This window comes from Homalodisca vitripennis, chromosome 8 (genome assembly GCF_021130785.1).
Source record: "Homalodisca vitripennis isolate AUS2020 chromosome 8, UT_GWSS_2.1, whole genome shotgun sequence".
Classification (NCBI taxonomy): Eukaryota; Metazoa; Arthropoda; class Insecta; order Hemiptera; family Cicadellidae; genus Homalodisca; species Homalodisca vitripennis.
This window is the reverse complement of record NC_060214.1, coordinates 128,653,029-128,676,211: the sequence shown is the minus strand read 5'-3', so window position 1 is coordinate 128,676,211 and position 23,183 is coordinate 128,653,029. Positions and strand designations below refer to the sequence as shown.

Here is a 23,183-nt window from a genome sequence, read left to right as displayed (position 1 = left end):
AGCGGCGAGAATTTGTACTACGCAAGCTCCACCTACAGCATAGCTATTCCGGGGACTTTTGGGTATCCCCTTGTATAAACATCAAATAATGAAAAAATTCAAAATAAAATAATTTCATATAAATATTAAAATTAACAAATTAAACACTACTTGTCAAAAGTAATGATACAACTTTGAGCTTGGGTTCAATATCAGGTTCACATCCTGCCTTTACTTTGTTTAGTATTGTTCGTTTACTATTATTTGTTCTGGAACTTTTAAAGTACATGTTGAGTCAGTTTTATTTTACAAGGGTCCCATGATGTCTACTGAGAATATAAAAATACTGAGTTTTTAGTTCTTTATAGGCAACTACAAAGGAAATATCACCATTGATTAACAGCCATAGGATCTGTCAGAAGATTTGAATCAAATTTTTGAATTGTGCAAATTTAGAGACAACTCCAAGAACCAGTTCAAGTGACTTCTAATGTGGGGTGATTTACATATTGTTTGATCCACAGACAATCCCAGTGGCAATGGCAGGGTTGAGGAACAGCCACGGAATATGTCCCCAAGAAGTGATCCAGTTTCTACTTGACCTGTTCAAGTACAATGACAACTCCAAGAACCGGTTCTCAGACAATTACTACAGGGCATCACTAATCGAGGCTCTGGGAGCTTCTGTCACTCCAGTGATATCTGTCATACAACAGGGGTAAGGAGTTGTCACAACCAACCTTGTAAAGCTTAACCTAAGTTAATGACTAAGTTACATGTTGTCTGGTTGTCATAGTATACATTTAGAAAATCTTTATGAGACAATATTAAATTATTCATCTAGAAATACTGCAAAGTTCATTTTTCAGACAGTTTTAAAAAACCCTAGAGAGTAATAGAGATTTTGAATTTTAATCAATTAAAATCACATTTTTGTTTTTATTTTATTCTCATGGTTATCATATAATTACAATACAAGAAAAAGAAATGACTTACCAACCCATAGACTTACATTCTTTCAAACAAAACATGTATATGAGAACAAAATCTGTTAATAAACTTCCAAATTATATCAAAAATATTACTAATATTGTTAAATTACAATACAAGGAAAAGAAATTACTTACCAACCCATAGACTTACATTCTTTTAAACAAAACATGTATATGAGAACAAAATTTGTTAATAAACTTCCAAATTATATCAAAAATATTACTAATATTGTTAAAATATTACAATACAAGGAAAAGAAATTACTTACCAACCCATAGACTTACATTCTTTCAAACAAAACATGTATATGAGAACAAAATCTGTTAATAAACTTCCAAATTATATCAAAAATATTACTAATATTGTTAAATTTTAAACAAACCGTTTGTTTTACAAATTGTTGAATATAGAGTAAGTTTATTAGTATTCCTCATAAGAACATGTAGTATATTTAGTTCTTTTAGGTTAATACTTTATATACAACCTATTCTTTGTATTGATATACAATCTAAGGAATAAAGATTATTTTGAAATTTGAATAGAATAAAATACACAGATAGCATCATGCTCTGTAAATTTTTTTCCTTACATTAACATGAGTTTGATAGTTTTGCACTTTCTGTGTTGCCCAAAGCCATCACCAGAAATCTCATCCTCTAGATACTAATATCCAACCTCATCCATCCACCAAACCAACCTTGACATCTGTTCAGGAAGAAATAACAGCAGTCACTGTCAGTTGTCAATAGATTGGTGTTAAGGTACATCACCAGAAATCTCAACCAAAGTTGTAAATGCCAATGTCTAGTATCATCCATCCACCTAACTAGCCTTGTTATCTGTCCAGGACTGAAATAACAGCAGAGTCACTGTCTGTAGACACTAGATTAGTGTTGGAGGAGATCACAAGGAATCTTAATCTGGAGAAGCTTCTGCCCTGCTACAAGCTAACTGTTACACAGGCTTGTCTCCGCGCTATCAGAAAACTTCAGAAGTACGGACATCTTCCGAGCATCCCCACCCTGTTTCGTACCTACGCGGCTTATGGCCAGTTTGTCGGTAAGTTTCATAAGGATTTAACTATTTTAAACTGTAGTATTTTATGTTACATATCCAAATTACATCTTCTACGGACAAAATCATGGAGCTTATCAATCATATCCATTATTACTTGATAGGAAGTTCAGCAGACTTACCTTGAAAACTGTCTTTTAGGGTCCACTGATTGAAAGAACACATAAAAGTACACGCGTTTTACACTTAGTTAGAAATCTTCGATTGAACTGCAACTTTTTCAACCAATAGAGAACATTCTAGTTGTCTATTCACTTTGGGTTGCAGAATCAATGTGGGAAGCAGTGTTAGCAATCCACTTTTTACAGACACTGTTACTACTTTATAACTGTTGACATTATATTCAAATTCAAATTCAAATTCAAATATCTTTATTACATGAACATTAAGTACAGTAATTTTGTCAAGTTTTACAATAGAATATAAAGTAAGATATACATATAACATATAGAGAGAGAGTTTATACAGCTTCTTTGAACTCTTCTATGTTGTAGATTGTCTTCTTAAGAAGGAAATTTTTAAGTGGTTCCTTTAGTGCATTTCCAGTTAGACTTTGTAAGTTCTCCGGTAGTAGATTTCTAAATTTTCTTCCTGCATAGGATGGTTTTTTTCTCAAAAAGTGCTGTTCTATGCTGAGGCAGTATATATCTAGAGGCGTGGCGGGTAGGGTAGTTGTGGACATCTCCAAGGGTTTGCAGATTGAGTCGGGAAACATGTATGATAGATTCATAAATATAAAGAGCTGGTACAGTGAGTATCCCCAGAGTTTGGAATGCTTCTCTGCAGCTTTGTTGAGGCTCAAGATTGGCAAGGGATCTAATTGCTCTTTTTTGCAGTATCAGAATCTTATTCAGATTTCCATTAGAAGTACCCCAGATGATTAAGCCATATCTTATATGAGACTCAACAAGCGCATAGTACGCAGCCTTAGCTGCTGCTTGAGTACAAACTGTTTTTATACGTTTCATAACGTAAATTCCAGTGCATATCTTGTTGGAGATAGTGTTTACATGTTCAGTCCACGAAAGTCCACTGTCAAGTGTTAAGCCCAGAAATTTGACTTGGTTGAGGACAGTTATATCTGGGACATCTGCAGGTATTCCTTTTTTCTTGCTAAAGTGCACTTGTGTTGTCTTTTCAGTATTTAATGCCAGGTCATTTGATACACTATACTTAACAGCTCCTTGTAAAGCTGTTAGTGAGTTAGTAGATAGTTCTTCCGTAGAGTCATTTTTAACAAGGAGTGTAGTGTCATCTGCATACATTATACAGTCAGTACTATAGTTTTCAATAAAAGCTGGGAAGTCATTGGTGAATAGTATAAAAAGTATGGGGCCGAGCACGGATCCTTGAGGGACTCCTCTTGTTAGTGGTTTTTGAGTTGATATATATGAGCTAGTAAGGCCAGATTTGGTATCCTGGACCTCCACAACTTGAGATCTTCCTTGTAAGTAGCTTATGAACCACATGTTCTCTTTACCTCTTATACCAAGAGTTTTGAGCTTTTCGGAAATAAGATCGTGTCCCAGGCAGTCGAAGGCCTTGCTATAGTCAATGAAAAGAGCTGTTACATACTTTTCTTCATCAATACTGTCAATAATTGATTCAACCAGGCTTATGATTGCAGAAATTGTAGATTTGCCCTTTTGAAATCCATGCTGGTTATCTGCTATTAAATTATGGTGTTTAAGGTAAACCATCAGCCTGTTCAGCACAAGTTTCTCTATAACTTTTGAGAAAGTAGATATCAGTGAGATGGGCCTATAGTTTTGGGGCTCTGATTTTTAGTCCTTTTTTGTGCTTTGCATAGACTTTAGAAACTTTGAGCTTTGTAGGGAAGTGGCCTTGGGCAAAAGACTTGTTGACTATGGCTGCGAGAGGATGGGAGATTTCTTGCGCACAGTATTTAACAATTTTTGAAGAGTATTCATCTAAACCACTGGATGATTTATTTTTAAGATTCTGAATTACCTTTTGTACTTCTATCCAGGTTGTAGGTGTTAGTTTAAATGATTGTATCGGAGGAGTGTGTAGGAGATTCTGGTCCTCATCTATTCTGTCAGTTGGTAGTAAATTATTTTGTTCTATTGTGATATCTGCTATTTGGGTGAAATAGGTGTTGAGGTTTTCAGCTACTTCCTCTGGGTCATCTATAGTTATATTGTTAATGTTAAGCTTAGGGCATGTTTGACTAGTCTTATTGCTAAGTCTCTCACTATTTATAACACTCCATAGTGCTTTTGTTGTGTTGTCAGAGTTTTGTATATATTGAAGGTTAACTTGTTGACGCAGCAATTTTAGCTTTTGGTCATAAAATTTCTTTCTATTCACCATTTCTTCTTTGTCTCTAGTGTTTCCTGTTGTTTCATAAATATTAAGAGCTCGTATATATGAGGCTTTCATCTCTGCACACTCTGAGTCGTAGTAATGTGATGGCTTACTGCCAACTCTGGTTTTGCTTTTCCTCTTTGGACAGGCGATGTCTAGGGCAATGCTGAGTATCTCGTTGAAGTTGTTGTAGGCTGTTTCTGCGTCTTCAGCATTGTTGACAATGTCCCAGTTCTTAATGGATAGTAAAGATTTGAGATTTTCCAGATTTTGTTTGCCTAGTTTGCGCTTAAGACTGATGGATGTATTTTTGTCATGAATAAAGTCCACACTACAAAGCTGGCCTGTATGATCAGAGAGACCAGTTTGTAAGATGGTTGCAGCAACTTTTTCTTCTGAGATACTAGTACATATGCAGTCTATAGAGGTGTTTGTTTCAGCTGTGACACGAGTTGCAGGGAGTGCAAGTCTTCTCATATTTTGCATGGTCAGTTCATCATTAAACATTACACTGCCAGGATTGTTACTTCTAAGACTGTCAATATTTATGTCACCCATTAGTAAGAACAATTTGTTATGAGCTTGGTTATGGTCTAGAATGTTAGATAAGGCGTCCAGGCTATTTCTTATGTTTCCTGCCGGGGGTCGGTATACTCCTAAAACATAGATTTGCTTCCCACTTAGCGTGATACGTATCAGTGCTGCCTCAAAGAGGAGTTCCTCACAGAAGTTATTTATTTCAATAGCCTCTGTGTTACTTGTAAGATTGTCTTTACAGTAAATAGCTGTACCCCCTAGTCTATGCTGAGTTCTGCTAAATTCGGATATAAGAGTATAACCATGTAATTTTGTATTAAGGATTTCATTTTGGCAAAGACCATGCTCAGTTAGAACTACAATGCTGGGGGATGTCTCATTAAGCAGGTGGTTGAGTCTATTTACTTTGCCAGATAGCCCTCTTATGTTTTGGTGCAGCACTGTCAGGCAGTGGTTTTCCCCTGCTGTGTATGACCTAAAAAAGATTTCTCTTTGTCGGCAATAATTGGTGAGCCCTGGGCAGTTGGATTGTCAGAGCTCGCTGGTGGTCTCGTTGTAGAAGGGAGTATGGGGAGTGGAGAGTTTGTTGTGACTTTTGTAGGATGTATGGAGAAATTTAAGTTTATTTTCTTGTAATTGTCAATGTTAGTTATGAAGAATTCCTCATATGTTGCATTTCCTAGTTTCAGTGCTGTCACCGGTGGGCCTTTACACCCTGTTAAAGGAGTAGTGTTTGTAAGAGGTGATCTGCTGGGCGGGTTTTGACTAGGGTGGAGTTGGGGCTGACTCTTATTTCATAGTGAAACTGTTGTATGTTTTTTACAGTTTGTCCTGTATTTAGATGCCCTGAGAGAAGCACTAAAAATGGTTTTAGTCTTGATGTTAGGCAGTGAAGATTCAGCTTCTGCAGTCGAGTTCTTATACGATGTAGTCCTGGTCTTGGTCAGTGGAGGTTCAGTGTTTTTATCGCAGATTTGACTAACTTCTGCGGTCGAGTTACGGTGAGTCCTGGTCTTGGTCAGTGGAAGTTCAGTGTTTTTATCGCAGATTTGACTAACTTCTGCGCGGTCGAGTTACGGTGAGTCCTGGTCTTGGTCAGTGGAGGTTCAGTGTTTTTATCGCAGATTTGGCTGACTTCTGCGGTCGAGTTACGGTGAGTCCTGGTTTTGGTCAGTGGAAGTTCAGTGTTTTTATCGCAGATTTGGCTGACTTCTGCGGTCGAGTTGAGGTGAGTCCTGGTTTTGGTCAGTGGAAGTTCAGTGTTTTTATCGCAGATTTGGCTGACTTCTGCGGTCGAGTTGTCATAAGATGTCGCATGAATACAAGGTTTTGTGTGAATATGTAAAGTCAGCTGATGCTCCAATTGATCCTGGCGAACCTTTAGCTCAGCTAATTGGAGCAGGATTGACGAGGGATGACTCATACTGTTTGTGTCAGTAGAGAGGGTTTGTGTTTCTGAGTCTCTAACTAAGGGTTTGTTAAGATTGACGTCACTAATATATGAGTTTTTTGGCTGGTTTATAAGGGTCTGTAAACGAGCCATTTCTTTTTCATAATTATGAATAATCCGTTCTTTCTCAGTGTCTTGATCTAGGTATAAAAGTTCGAGTTCATTACGTAATTCCTTTTCTTTCAAGAGCTGCAGTTCAAGTTGCCTTATGGTATCACCCAAAGAAATGGTTCTATCTATTAACGCTTCTTTTTCCTTCTCCAGTTCTTCAATCTGAGCTTCGAAATTCATCTTAACAAAATCGGTTGATTCAGTAATATGTTTAGCTAGTTCAGAGTTTTTTAAGGTAATTTCAAACAAGTCCTGCTTAAGCTTACTATTTTCAGCAAGGAGAGCGGAACCTACCTCTGCTGCCAAAGTAAGTGACGTTTCAAGGTCAGTGTCACAAATGTTTTTAATAGTTTTAATTTTATTCTCAACATATTCAACTGTGTCTGGACTGTGAGGTGGGCCACAATCAATGGTCAGTACACTGCTGTCTAAGTTATCCTGCTGGTTACTTGAGGTACTGTGGTCTACTTGTTCCATCGAGTGATCATTATCTATACAATTAAAAGCTTGCTCTGCTTCTAATAGAGCTTTGTTAAAAATGTTATTCCTAAAATTGTCCGGTTGTGAGATGCCAAAACTATGAAGATGTTCAGAGTAGGAGAAAAGGCTAGATTCCTTTACTTCTGAAGTTGTATTTTCGCCAAAAAATGATATTTTGAACTTTAATGGTTTATTTTCTTTTCTGATAACTTGAAGGATTTTAGCTGGCCAGTGTCTATATCCTTTTATTTTTGCAAAAACAATGTCTCCTAACTTAAAATTTGTACTTGTCATATTTGGTAAATTCGCTAAATTTATTTGATTAATTAGTAATATAATTTGACAGTGTCCAACTATGCAGTGTAATGCTTCCAATGAGAAAGGTCAGTGATGGGATTTGCACAGCTGGCAGTGTCAGCAGTAACCCACTTTTTGGCAGTTGATCTGTTTGCTGACTGCTGACGGCTTTGTCAGGTGTGGAATGTGATATGTCAGCACTGACTGCACTACTTCCAGTTGTCACCATATGGTACCAGACAGTTCTCAATATATTGTTATTAATTTAATCAGAGTGTCCCCTTAGTCAGTAGTGAGTTGTTAAATGTGCTAAATATACATATATATATATATATATATACATTGTATTGTCTTGCTTGACAATGGTTACATGAGTGTTCATAAGAGTTCTTAGTGTTCACATTTGCTTGGGTTTCTTGAAGTAAGTAATTTATGGTTTTTATGATAGTAGAATTTCTTTCTTGAGGTAAGTGAATATTACTACAACTTACAGTTTGATGTGGTGTGCAGTTTGATTGGGAATATGTTGTTTTACCCGTTCAAAACTTCGCTTAAATGAGGAGCACTTACACTAGTTGTGTTATATGTCCACCATCTTGGATGTTTCTTGGATATTGAGTACTATATTAAATATCTATGAAAACTGTTAATCTGCTGAAGGTAGTGGTGGAAGGAACTAATCTCAGGGTTAGATTTAGAGGATTTCTTGATTTTGTTACCCATTGGATTGCAGTTCCCAACTTCTTAACTGTAAGGGATTATAGTCTTTTGGTAATGATTTAACTACTGGGATTTGGGACACAGTTATTGAAGTTTGTAAAGTTATGGCTTGCAGCATGTTGGGGACTGGTTAGTATTATAGCGAAAAGTGCAAAACATGTTCCATAAAACAACCTACTCACACCTTCACAAGCTCATCAACAAAGGAGGTATCTAAGATAAAAGGCATCTGATTCACAGAAAATCTCATTTACCAACTTCAATGCTAACACAGTCCTGCACAATATATAGACATCACAGCCAAAAAGCCTAAGAACAAGAATGAATGTCACAACACGAGATGTCAAAGTAGGCTATAAACATGCTAATACTCTAGGTCAGGGTTTGTATGGTTCACATTAAATCACATGTTCCCATAGTTTCAATATTAAGCAGCATGGAACCCCATAAACGTTGTTGGTGGCTAGTAAATTCCTCCAGGTCATGGTTTATATGTTTTAAACATGCTAATACTCTGTCACATTAAATCACATGTGCCCATAGTTTCATAGTTCCAATATTGGAGTAACAGTGAACTCCAAAAATTTCTTGGCTGCTTGTAAAGTCCTGTAGATCTTGGCTTTTAATTGGCTAAATTAATTTTTGTGGTTAATATTGTGGACTAAAAATATCACTTCTGCAAGGTCTATTTTCGATCCAACAATTAAAATATTATCATAAGTGAAAGCCATATTAAGCCAAATAATAATAATATAAATAAAGCCAAATATTATCTATCTGCCAGATATGACTCTCAATAATTGTGCATTGCTCAATCTGCCAATCTCTTAGTATTAGCTAAAATGACTCACATTAATAAATTTCTCTGTGATATTTAGAAACACAATATGCAGCCAGTATATTTTAGGATGTACTTCACAAAACGTAACACCTTTATTTTGCCTGTTGCGAACTATAGTATTTTTAATATAGAAATTGTGAAAGCATCTGTATTGCAAATTAGTTGCTTGCACTTCACTTAAACCTTAACAGCTTGCTGTACTAGAAGCCATCTTGATTTTGGCCTCATAAGAACATTTTTTAACCTAATGCACTTGTACAGACTTATTTTATACCATTGCATTATAGGAAATGGCTTATTTTAAAGATATAATTAATTAATATGCATCCAAATGGTTTTTGATTTTTCAAAATGTTTTAGAAAAAAATTTTAAATGTTTTTGCCTTTCATCGTTTAAATATTCAAAAAGTATATAATTTATAAACAAATCTTTTAAAAAGATACATCTCCCATAGTGCTTTGATTAAAAATAAACCCATAAAAGTGAATCAGGTTTAACATTGTTCTTATGTGGAAAGTTCAAGGTTGTATCACTATAGCGGTGATTAAGCCTAGAATTTTTGGAAGATTGGGGTAATGATATGTAATTGGAGACCACGAGTCAATCAGCTAGAGTTCTGTTGGAGTAGAAAGTTCATCATAATGAAAGTAATGGAAAAACACCTTTCACCCTTCTCCTTTTTCACAAATTACCATGTTTCGGTTTGGCTGTAGTTAATGTGTTTGTGACACTGTGTTGGCAGAGGTGCGACTGACAGCTCTAGAGATGCTGGTGGATTTCACTGGACTGGACGGCAAGTGGTTAGACCTGGAGTATCTGCTGTGGTTAATGTGTTTGTGACACTGTGTTGGCAGAGGTGCGACTGACAGCTCTAGAGATGCTGGTGGATTTCACTGGACTGGACGGCAAGTGGTTAGACCTGGAGTATCTGCTGTGGTTAATGTGTTTGTGACACTGTGTTGGCAGAGGTGCGACTGACAGATCTAGAGATGCTGGTGGATTTCACTGGACTGGACGGCAAGTGGTTAGACCTGGAGTATCTGCTGTGGTTAATGTGTTTGTGACACTGTGTTGGCAGAGGTGCGACTGACAGCTCTAGAGATGCTGGTGGATTTCACTGGACTGGACGGCAAGTGGTTAGACCTGGAGTATCTGCTGTGGTTAATGTGTTTGTGACACTGTGTTGGCAGAGGTGCGACTGACAGCTCTAGAGATGCTGGTGGATTTCACTGGACTGGACGGCAAGTGGTCAGACCTGGAGTATCTGCTTGATATGGCGGAGGAGGACCCGGATCCCGGGGTGAGGTCAGGCCTAGTGCGACTGTTGTGTGACAACCCCCCCTTCCACCACTCCCACACTCACCGACACCGACTGGACAGAGAGGATCTAGTCAACCGACTATGGAACCTGTTCAAGTAAATAGGATTATTGACCTGTGCATAAATTTGGTTTTTTCTTAAGCAACACTTTAATTCTGAAATGAATGTAATGATGTTTCCTCAGGATATTATGGTCAAAGATGCTCAATTTTCCAAACAATATTTCTGTTGTTGAGACTTCAGTATATTTCTTATATTCTCAGTCTGAAATAGTTCACCCCGACAAGTTTCACCACATGGAGGAATGTCAGTTGATAGCCAAAATTCTATGAACTGTCACTGGTGATATTTTCGATTATGTTCATCATCCATTGAAATATCTAAATGGTTCAATGGTGTCAGATCTAATTTAGACGAACACATAAATGTGCACAATATTTTGAAGTTAAATGTGTTGACATGATTGCATATTGATACAAAAAAGTTAAAACAACACAGTACAAGGAACTGGATACCTAAAGTGATCAAACGATTTTAGAGTCAGAAATATGAAGTTGAAGTATCTCTAGGTAATCAGATACCTGAGTCGATAATCTAAAATTCAATCAGCTACTTGAAGTGGCTTGAAGTGTTTATAATAAATGGGAGTGTTTAAGGAATTTCAAGTGGTTTAATGATAGACAGTCAGATTGATATACACCTTTTACGGGGATGATAATAGAAGGGGAAAGATGCTCACAATACTGACTTTGCATAAACTCCTGCAACACTGATAGTCATTTTGTTTGTAAAGCTGCCTTGTAAAAGTCTTGTAGTAATTCTTTGAAGAAAGTGATATGTGAAACACAAATTGAAATATTAAGGATTCTGCACTTTGAAGACATTGAGATCTTGTATTAAAAATGTTAGATATTTAATTTATTTGTTGTATATCAGCAATTGTAGACACACGTACAGTGACATGTTCCTGCTTGTTGCCAGCTGTATGTTGTCCCACGACACCCGGATGCGGTGCTCTATGGTGGATCTCTACTACGTGTTGTACGGAAAGAAGAGACCCACCTGTCTGCCCATCCCTGAACTGGCTGCTCTTCTAAAGCCTCAACGAGTCGATTCCTTCATAGAATCCGAAGTTAGTGGTTTGTGTAGAATTACAATGTCAGTACGTTGAATCTCTCAAGACAACATTTATGTTGCACATTGTTCTCCATCAGTTCACCATTTAATCGCTTGGGCTCATATCCCATACAAATATAAGAATTTGTTAAAATACCATTACCATCGGTATTGTATGGATATTATGTGAAAATAAACTGCACATAGAAATAGATTTAAAACCAGGGCTAGTTTTAGAGGCATTACTTCAAAATGTTCTTGCAGTCTATAGAAAAGATGTTTGGACAAGCAGTTATGGAAAAATTTGAAAGTCTTTTCTCCTAAATCTTTCTGTAACTAATATTTGATATAGAATATGAATGAAATGAAAAATGCATTTATTAAAGAGGTGGAGTTAGGGCTATCAAGCCTTCATTTACAGTTGCGGTAAATTATTAACTAGTACTTCAAATATAAAATAACAAAATTGCTTAACCTATATAAATAATAAATTGAGTAGACTATCAATACTTTCAGTTACTGTTCCTAAAGTATGTAGTTCAAGTGTGTGTTCTTTCTGCTGTCCACAGTTGTCGGTGATGAAGCCGTCACAAAGTCAGCCCGAGGCGATGGATGTGTCGATGTCCCTCAAACGCAAGGCGGCATCACCACTCAAAGAGCTGGAGGTAGTTACCGCCGACGACCTTGGAGTTGCCACCGTGGAGGTCATCGGTGCCGACGATACCAACAAATCATCCAGGAGCAAGGTTAGACTTTTCGGGCATCTACAATATCGTGATGGCCTGAAAGCAGGGCTGTATGTACAAGCACCAAAACATAAATACTTTGTTAGCTGGGCTTCCTCTTCCTTTCTGGACATTATTTACTGTTATTGTTGCTATGAGTAGTAGTGGTTTTTCTGCTTTCGGAGGTTAGAGAATTAGTTACTGATACAAATTTAGCCTAATTTATTGAAATTAAATTTTAAATAGTTCCATATCCACACTTTACTCACATTGTACAGTTGCTTATTAGTTTAAGCTTTGCAGGACAAGATAAAAGTACAGAAACATAGATTATCTACACAGTAATTGTATCCAGTGATGTAGCAATCAATTAACATATCTTAAAATGTATAGTCTTGTCCAATTACGAAATAAAGAACATGAAAAGATGATTTCTCTTCTACTCAAGTTAGATTGTCCATAAATCCAAATACAGTGTGTCCAGACAGTCATCTCTTAACCCTCCGACTAATAATAAGAAACTCCCAGAATGATACACTGGCTTTTGTCTTTGCACAACATATTTTTCAGATATTAAAAAAAAATATATGCTAAATGCTGAGTAATAAGTGTTATATATTTTTGTTGCAAACCAGAGAAAATGTAAAATATGCAATTACTAGAGTATTGTTTTTTTATTTGTACATAAGTAGCTAAATGTGTATTGTAAAGTTTTGGTTTTCTAAGTTTCACTCTACGTAACTTTCACATGACTTGAAAGTACATTTACAGTAAGATACTGTAAATGTAGAAAATATACACAGTTTTGTAATGAACAAAAAGATTATAACATATATACATTTATTTACAACACAAACAAGTTTTTGATCAAAATGTATAGTATGTACTACTTTTTTGGCAGTACACTTATCCATATTGGTGTTTGATGAATTCTTTGGGCAAGACGAATATCAGATAGTGATGAATTGTTGTCACTGTCATTATCGGTTTGTTCACAACCCATTTCATATTCCACTGGTTCATAATCATCCAGACTACCTGAAAACAAATCTGACAAAGAAATATTATCATGCACTTTGTTTGCCGATATGTCACTTTCTTCATCAGAACTAATATTTTCATCATCCAATAGTTCACGTATATCATTTGTTGAACAATGATAACAATCAATAATTATAAACAACTAGTCTACATAATAACCTAGCAACAGTAGCAACAAAGAACGTCAAGGCTGTGCAGTGCGTCAGCTGTATGATGTATGGCATTTGGATCCATATCAGCTGACAACGTGGAATATACGAATATAAACTATATAAAATGAATTGATATTTATGAGTAGAAGACTCGATTGGTGCAAGTTATATTATGTCTTTATAACTTAAACTGTTTTCGCGTAATAATAGCGGAAAGTTGACCGACGGCTGTGCCATCTTATCAGTTCACAAGTGGTATTGATGAACGTCTGTGTCATCAGTCATCAGTTGGAGGGTTAATATAATAAATTTAACAAGAAAATGTGGGAAAATGGTGGGTGACACTTTTTAAGTATCATATTTGAATTCAGCACCTTAAAAAACAGAAGAATAAAGTGTTTTTATCAAAGACCTGTATCGGCTTATTATCAGTATACAAATCACTTTAAATGCTCAGTCTTTAATGGACAAACGTGACATGCTGGAGGTTTTGTTATCTTGGACTCTGTGTCAGCGAACATTGGTGCTCTGGACTGACTTCTGATTTGGTTAATATCCAGGGCTTTCTATCAGCTAGTATGTACTGCCGATCTATTAATCAACGTGGGGGCTCGGGTATCCTACTGAGGCAGGGTATCAGGTTCAACGTTATTGATGTTGATGAATTTTGCAGCGAGATGAACACTGAAGTGGCGGGAGTCCTGTTGACTGAGTATAAAATAATTTTATTAGCACTATATAGGCCTCCTGGAGGGAATATGGACGCCTTTATGGGTCTCTTTGAACGTTTGCTTGATCACCTAATTGAGTTTAAATGTTCTATTATTTTGTGCGGGGATTTCAACATTGACTTTTTGAAGGCTAACTTATCTAGTGTTAACAATTTAAAAGACATTTTAAGATCAGTGGATTGTAAATTGACTGTAAATCTCCCGACAAGAGGCAATGCCTGCCTCTACAATGTTGTGACCAATTTGGGTGACAATTGTTTTCAGGCCAAGGTTTTAAGTGAATGTTTGTCTGATCATAACATGATTGAAATATCCCTTGTCCTTGAATTGCAATTTACAAAGAATTCTCGGGAAAAGCAGATTGAGGTGAGATGTCTAGCTCCTAGTAACATTGAAAGTTTAATCTCTTATTTAACATTTACTAATTGGCCAGCCATATTTGCAAATAGTGATAATAACACTATATTATTTTACATTTTTATGAAAAGATTTTTAACTATTTTTGATCTGTGCTGCCCTTTTAAAACCAGAACTGTTAATAATTCTAAGCTAAAACTCAAATGGTATACTGATCACTTAAGAGATCTATAACGACTTGGATTGTTGATATTAATATTCCAGAGTATTAATATTTAAATCATCAATAATACATCCAAGACGATATAAAATATTTTTTGATTAGTAAAGATTCTAGTGAATATTAAGTACAATGTAAATTTAAAAATTCCTTTGGCAAGAAATAAAAATATTAATCAAATATATCAAACTAAAAATCAGAGCTCTCTTCTAAAATAAAATAATAAAGTTTTAAAATAAGAATGAAATACCACTTGGAAATAATAAAAATAAAAATGTTCACTTCTAAGTTCACTCAAAATTCAAAATAAAAATTTCAACTTCTCTTTACACTATTTGAACCTTAACTTTCAAGTCTCTGCAATTCAGATTACAAGTCTCTCTCTAACAATTATTAAAGTTCAATTAATTTTCAATTAATAATTCACAATAAAACAGTTCCAGTTAAATATTAATAAATTACTACCTTTTCAAATCTCAATTAAAGTTATTAACAAAGTTCAATTTTAATTCACTTCTCTTGCAAGCATGAACCAAATGTAAATTGTATGATTCTATTATGCTCTATTGTTCTTCGAGAATAAGTTATTCAGATTGCTCTGTAGTTTCTATGAATTTAATTTTTTCCTATAAAAAAGACAACAAAATTAATTTAAAATCAGATCAGGATGACTATTTCAATAAAACGTACAATAAAGTGGTGCTTACCTCAAAATCACTCGTGGAAAAAAATTTAAGAAAAAACGGCGCACTGCAATTAACTTTACTCACGAAAATAACCAAAAGAAGGGCGAAAATTATGAGCGGGCGGGCGCTTAAATACTTCCCTTTCCAATCACCTTTGCAGGACATCCGTGGAGCTCTCTCATTGGTCCAGCTGTATCAAACCAGGAGAACAATACTCACAATAAGACAAGTTCTAATCAATTCAAGGCAGTCAACCTGCCTTCCTAACAATTTAAAACTACCAGTGCTAACTTGCCAAAGGATTACATGTTCGATTTTACCCTGACATTTCACAATCTAATCTAAAATTAAGTCCCAATATTTCGATCCCAAAATTTTTATTTAATTTAAGTTTTAATTAAAAAAATAAATCAATGTAGCTTTAAAAACGCTACAAGATCTAAAGGAGCGAGTTATGGCTGTTTATACAATTTATTGTCATACCAAACTGATCTTGCACGAAGAGCCTACATCAGTGTAAGAAACATGTATAAAAGTGAACTGAAGAAGGCGAAGCTTAGAGCCAATGAGACTTTAATCAACTCTGTGTCAAATCCCTGCAAGGCTGCATGGTCTATTATTGCTGCTGTCAGAAGCCCTACTACTTCATCTACCCCCGACATTTCACCTGAGGCATTCTCTGATTTCTTTGTTGATACCGTGAAAGAAGAAAGACAGAACATCACTCCTAGTAATTCATCTGCTGAGGACTTACTTGGTCGTGCTCCCCGTACTACCAACAGCTTTAAGTGGAACCCAGTGTCCTGTGAGGAGATCTCTAAAATAGTGAATAAGATGAAATCTTCTAATATTAAAGATATATATGGCTTATCAAGTGTTCTTTTAAATAAAATTTGTTTCTCTCTCATATTGCCACTCACTTGGTGTATAAATCAGTGCTTGTTCATAGGAGTTTTCCCAAAATCTTTAAAAATATCAAAAACTGTGCCTATCTATAAGAAGGGTTCCAAAGATTTACCAGGTTCCTATAAACCGATCTCTGTGGTGCCCATTTTTTCAAAAATTCTGGAATCCATCATGAATGAACAACTGAGTAAGTACTTTGAAACTTTCTGGATAGTTATTCTTTTTCAAATTCCCAATTCGGTTTTCGAGCAGGAAGAAGTACTCTGGATGCGGTTGGAGCTTTGGTGGGGTCGATTGTTGATGGCTTTGAGGCCAAATCTGCCACTATGGCAACCCTTTTCGACCTCACCAGAGCTTTTGACTGTGTCCCGAGAGAAATCCTGCTCTCTAAATTATCATATTATGGCATACAAAATTCTGAATTGGCTCTTTTAAAATCTTACCTGATTGAGCGAGGGCAGAGAATTTGTGTTGGTGGGAGTCTTTCTGCTTATCGCTCAGTTGAGTTTGGCGTACCACAGGGATCGGGTCTTGGGCCTTTGTTGTTTTTAATAAGCATTAATGATCTTCCCTGTAATGTTAAGGCCAATGTTATCCTTTATGCTGATGACTCTACATTGTTTAGCTCCGAAAGTAACATTAATAACTTGTGTAGTTTTGTAGATGAGGCATGTCTTGAGGCTAAAACTTGGTTTCAGTCTAACGAACTGGCTCTAAATGAAAGTAAAACACAACATATTTTATTTACTTTGCAACTTAACCAGTACAATTATTTGCCAAATGTAAAACTGTTGGGAATTGTTTTAGACTGTAAACTTACTTGGTCAGATCACATTAATCAAGTTTGTGCTAGATTATCTAGAGTGGTATTTTTGCTGAGACAACTAAAGAATTTTGTACCTAAAGAATACTTAAAAAATTCCTATTTTGCTTTTTTCAATAGCATACTTTTATATGGCTTACTCTTTTGGGGAAATGGAATTGGTATTGATAGAGTTCTTATAATACAAAAGAAAGCAATAAGAATTTTAACAAACTCAGAAAGAAATACTAACTGTACACCTTTATTTATTTAAGAATCAATTTTTACTGTAATAAATCTGTATATATATATATATATATATATATATATATATATATATATATATATATACACATGTTTACTTTATGTAAAGACAAAGTTAAATGATTATGTTCTCTGAAGTCATGTGCACTCTTACAATACAAGGAACAGGAATTTAATAGATACAAATTACTGCAGGTTAAGTAAAACCCAAAAGAATTTTGAATATATGTCCATTACTTTGTTTAATAAACTTGACCGCAAGGCAAATACAGTAGAGCTGAAACAGTTTTAACGTGTTGTTTTCAACTGGCTGGTAATAAATCCTTTCTATTCAATCAATGAGTACCTGAACTGTAATAACGTAGACTGTAAGTTTTAAATAGGCCTAATTAATAATGTGTTTTAATCTAAATTTCATCTTGTTATTTATTTTATAGAGTTTTATAATTATTGTTAATTATTTATTTGTTTTTTTTTACTCCCTAATAACTCAACATCAGCTATTTTTATTGTTATGTTTTAAACATCCTTGTTATTTGTTATTTACTATACATTTTTTTGTGGCTCTTGTATGTTTCGTATCTGAATATTAAATAAAATGTTGTGACTTTATAATGGATATGTTGATGTTGTTGGTGGCTCAGTAGGACAATCTCTGTTTGTTTATTTTTCTTATCTCATTATAATGCCATTTGTTTATTATTGACAATGTCCATTGCTCACAAGGCTTAAAGACAATAAATATATTCTATTCTATTTTATACTGATAGACGTTTTTGTCGAATTCAATCAATCAATCAATCTCTTTATTGCATTTTGACAATGGACATTGTATTGCAAAAGTCAGAAGTAAGTAAGATAAACCACAGGCTTAGACGTTCAAAAACACATTCATACTTACAATTCATGCATTCACTCAAACACATTCAAACTGATTTCAGATCCAAGTTAAATTTAGACATCCCAGCGGCTGACCATGAATTCATCGACAGAATAAAACGCTTTGGACACCAAAAGGCGTTTAAGAAAGACGAGTTTTGAAATTGATGTTGAATTGGCGGAATGTTTGACACTTTCAGGGAGCTTGTTGATTAGTCTGACACCAAACTTGTTGAGGGAGATGTTGTGATAATGTCAGTCTGTATTCCCGAGTTCGGAAGTTGCCCCTGCCTCTCGTCTCATAGTGGTGAACGTCACCGCCACGAACCAAATCACACTTTGATCTGCAGTACGTGATCACCTCCAGAACATAAATGGCAGGGCAAAGTCAGCAATTTCTAACTCCCTGAAAGATTCCCTACACGACTCTCTGTAATTTAAATTTGCAATGATTCTGATTGCCTTTTTTTGGAGCTTGAAAAACTCTTTTCCATTTTGTTTTTGGCACAACCTCCCCAGAGTCTCACTCCATACGCAAAGTGTGGATGAATCAGGCCGAAATATGCCATTTTCAGAAACTCAGGGGGAACAGAACTTTGCCAGGTGCCGCAAGGCATATATGCCTGAGGCCACTCTAGCACATACATTGTCAACATGATCAGCCCAGGTCAGTCCTCTGTCTAGGAACATTCCCAGAAACTTTGTGGAGTTAGTTTCCTCTAAAAGCACATCATCCACAAACACGGCAGGCTGAACTTCGTGATCATTTTGTCGAAGGCTAAAAAACACATGACATTTGTTTTTGAATGATTTGTTTTCAGGTTCAATTCAGCAAAAAATACTGAATGCATGCATTCAGTTCCATGAAGGATGTGATTTCCAGGTCTTGATTTGATTTGTTTTTGATACAGAGAGTTGTGTCGTCAGCATCACTGAACTAGTTTTACCATGCTGGATCACTGAATTCAGTCTGCAGACGTAAACTAGGAACAAAAAGAGGCCCAAGGATGGAGCCCTGAGGGAATCACCATGGGTCATTTTTAATTTTGTTTGAGACAGACGTTCGATACCTCAACGCACTGGTCTTGATCCTTGAAGGTAAGAAGTGAGCCATAAGTGCGAGAGAGACCCCGAACGCCGCATTTATCGCAACTGGAGCAAAAGTGTTTCATGATGCACACAGTCAAACGCTTTGGATAGGTTAGGAATATACTGAGCACATGTTCTCGTCCTTCCAATCCATCGACAACATTGTCCAAAAGATTGTTCACAAGCGTCTTCGATTGTGGATCTGTTTTTCCTAAATCCAAATTGTTCCGGATTTAGGATATTGTTATTTTCTAGAAAGCTTGCAAGCTTTTCATAGAAAATTTTTTCACAAATTTTTTGCTGAAGACTGGAAGAATTGAGATTGGACGATTAGTTGCTTGCAAGGCAAGGATCGTCCTGTTTGAAGATCGGAATGACTTTGGATGTCTTCAAAAGTGATGGGAAGGTTCCTTTTTCAAAGAAAAAGTTGATCAATTTTGTGAGTGGTCTCAATATATGCCTGAAGCAGTGTTTGAGTAGCCACACTGACATCCCGTTTGCGTCACAAGATTTTTTTGAGTTGAGTCCCTGTTGACTCGTGCAACCTCCCCCTCACACACAAGAGTCAGGGCCATGGATGCAACCGATACAACAGCATCTCCTCCGTGGAACCGTGGTTCAGTTAATTGCCGAACCACTGTAGCCACGGAAGAGAAGTATTTATTAAAATTCGTCTGCCACTTGAGCTCGGTTTTCAACAATTTTGTCTTCAATTTTAATTGCGATTTCTTTGGTTGTTTTTTATTGTTTGTTTAAAAAATCTTAAGTAGATAATCATTTAAACAAATTTTCTGAGATTTAAAAATAACTTTTTGCTTGCAGTTAGTACTTTTAGATTTACGTTCATAGATCACTGCGAGTCTGCTGTGTGTATTATAATTGTTGGTATAAAATATTGAATGTGTTGCATTTTACAAAACGTTTTGTATTTTCTTATTGTGTATTGAGTTTACAGTTTACAATTTTGCATCATAGGATAAAGCAATACATTGTATAAAAGTTTAAAAATCCTTGCAATTTGGCCAAACTATCTTACCTATATAAGAATCACTACATTGGCAGTTTAAAAAAGAATTTATTTTTTTATCTTATTGTCATGTTTATGCAAGATGTATGTTCTTCAATCAAAAAATTTATGTATAAGGAAGATTTATTATCTTTCTTATACATAAATTTATTATATTTATCTTATACATATTTTATATCTTCAGATATAAATATATCTGAAGATGAATGTTTTCCCACATCCTTTAACTATTTAATATTTATTGGCAATGTTCCAGGACGTGGGCGAGGCAGGACCCAGCAAGGTGAAGACCGAGTACTACTCAGAAAACTCTGCCTCCCTCCCCGGCATCAGTGGTACTGGGGGTCCTGTGGGGTTCGAGCCAGGAATGTTCAACAAGGAGGACAAGGTACCACTGTTATGCTTCATTATTGTGAGAATAGTAACACTACAAGCACACTGTACAAGTATAACTGTAATCTGGGGTCCAGTGGGGTTCAAGCCAGGAATGTTCAACAAGGAGGACAAGGTACCACTGTTATGCTTCATTATTGTGAGAATAGTAACACTACAAGCACACTGTACAAATATAACTGTAATCTGGGGTCCTGTGGGAGACCAGTGTATTTAAAGTGTTCGCCTGTAAACAAACACTGATCTTTGAGATGTCTAAGATTAGCATAGTGCCAATTAGTTTTATGAGATGTACATTTATGGAAACAATTCTTACAGGAAACACAAAGTCAACAATGTTTAACGAGTAGTTATAAACTTCTCATGTACTGTTAGAAGAGTGTAGAGGAACAACCAAATCTTTTTACTTAATAGCATTGTAAAAATGAGCTCGTAGAATCAGTAGGTCTTGTTATCCTTGTAGCACCTATATCAGCCATATCTGCACCATTACACCATTAGTAGTGCAGAGACAATCATAGGCTCATGTTATCAAGGCAAGAACTTTGATCTAAACCAGGCCTAGTTATTTCATTAATAGTTGTAATTAAATTAAAACTTGTCAACAGATTTAAAAATATATGCTTATTAATATGATCACATAAAATATTTACATTGAAATCTCCACACAATACAAGAGATGAATTTAACTTATTCCTAGAGTTATATACAGATAATAAGTTGAATAGTCCTTCAATAAACATATTGAAATTGTTGTTCAAGGACACACGGTATACACCTAGACAGGTAAAGATTAACTCTTGAATGTAAATGCTATTTCACAGCATGGACCTTCACAAAGTCCAGCACCTCAACACCTACTCTTCCAGATTTAGTATAAATCGCTACAACACCTCTCCTCCCAGATGATGTACAACAGACATTGACCAAGTCGTAACCTGGTACACATATGATCACAATCTCATTTTGAGCTAACCATTGTTCACTAATGCATAAAATATCTACTTCAAACTTATTATTTAGATAATTCAATTCATCAATTTTTTGTAAAAGTCCCTGCACATTCCACTGCGCTATGACAGCTTTATATCCACCTTCTATTGCATTTACTTAATGGTTCATGTCTTGTAGAGGAGTAGTCAATATTTGTTTATCTTTGAACCCATTGTCAGTCATGATGTTGTTTGATTGGACTGGATTTCCAACTTTAAATTCTCATTGTTTTTAGGATATTTGTCCTTAAATTTGTTAAGCCATGGATTACTACTGAACTTGCAAACTCTATACTTGAAAGAGATAAACTCATTAAAAAAAATCAAGAAGCAATCTTTTGATGTGGATTTTGTAAATCATTATAAAATATTAGATCAGAAGTTGTGCAATGATACAAAGTAGTTAAATGAAATTATTACAGATCCAAATTCTAAAACATGCACTGAATTAAAAACTAAACACAACACTAATCATTGAAACACAAGTCACAATAGGTCTGCATTCGTTGATCAACCACCTACGACTGATCAGAGGCTTTTTTTTGCCGCCATCATGTTTCTGCAGTGAGAATCGCCATTTGCTATTGGCCTCTGGTTAGTCGTAGGTGGTTGATTAACAAATGCAGACCTATTGTGACTTGTATTTTGTAGTTCAGTTGTAATAATTAGTGTTATGTTTAGTTTTTTATTAAATGCATGTTTTAGAGTTATTGAAGTTGACACACAACATGGTGGTTGTGATTCCTGACTTAGGCATGCCACAAAGCTCTGGTATGATTTGTTTATTTTAACCTAGTTTGTAATTATGTGTTAGGTTAGTTATTTACCTGAAGAAGAGATCAGATTGCAGATCTTGAAATGTAGTGTTACTAATTTTCTTGTATCACTGAATGATGCAAATGTCCTGAATAAGCCTGTTTTCTTCACAATCCTTCCATTGTCATCTATCGGCCTCAGGGTTCATTGACAGATGCCATGGACATTATTTCGTCAGTAATGAATGAGGTACCAACTTGGAAGAGTCCAACCTTACTAATAGGTGATATTAATATTGACTGCCTTAAACTGGAACGTGACCAAGTCCTCCTCAATGAGACACTTCTCAGCTACAATATGAGCAGAATTCCTCTCCCTCCCACCAGAATAACACCTCACTCAGAAACATCTATTGACTGCATTTGTACTAATCTAGAAGAGGACAAAGTTTTAGTAAATATCCTTGATGCAGGAATTTCTGATCATACTGCACAATTCTGCACTTTAAATATTTTAACAGAAAAAACTCGTTATCAGATCGTTAGGGAACGAAAAAGAAAATTTAGTGAGGACAACATACAACATTTTAAAAACATCTTAGCAAATGAGACTTGGGATAACATCATCAACACCTCAGATATTGAAACAGCTTATAACCACTTTTCAAACACCATCATCAGCATTGAATAAGTCATGTCCATATCAAATTAACAAACCACACAAGAAGAGAAAATTTAGAAATTCAGAAACTGAAAAGCTGAGAAAAGAGTTTCTAAAAGCGCACGAACTATTTAATTTTACAAACTTAAGAGAACACAAGGAGGCTGCTGCCGCAAAGAAGAAAAAATATGACTTGAAATTAAAAGAACTCAGAAAGCAAGCTGCTGCAAACCAAATAACTTGTTCAGATAACAAG

General features: G+C 35.6%; 1 protein-coding gene across 1 annotated transcript in view; it reads left to right on the top strand.

Annotated features, from left to right (window-relative positions):
- LOC124368371 (transcription initiation factor TFIID subunit 2-like) overlaps positions 1–23,183 on the top strand; it is a 69,786-nt gene that overhangs the window by 44,106 nt on the left and 2,497 nt on the right. The window contains 6 exon segments of the mRNA XM_046825655.1: positions 504–697; positions 1,820–2,031; positions 10,002–10,227; positions 11,113–11,263; positions 11,817–11,993; positions 20,383–20,514. Coding sequence (XP_046681611.1) covers positions 504–697; positions 1,820–2,031; positions 10,002–10,227; positions 11,113–11,263; positions 11,817–11,993; positions 20,383–20,514 — 1,092 coding nt within the window.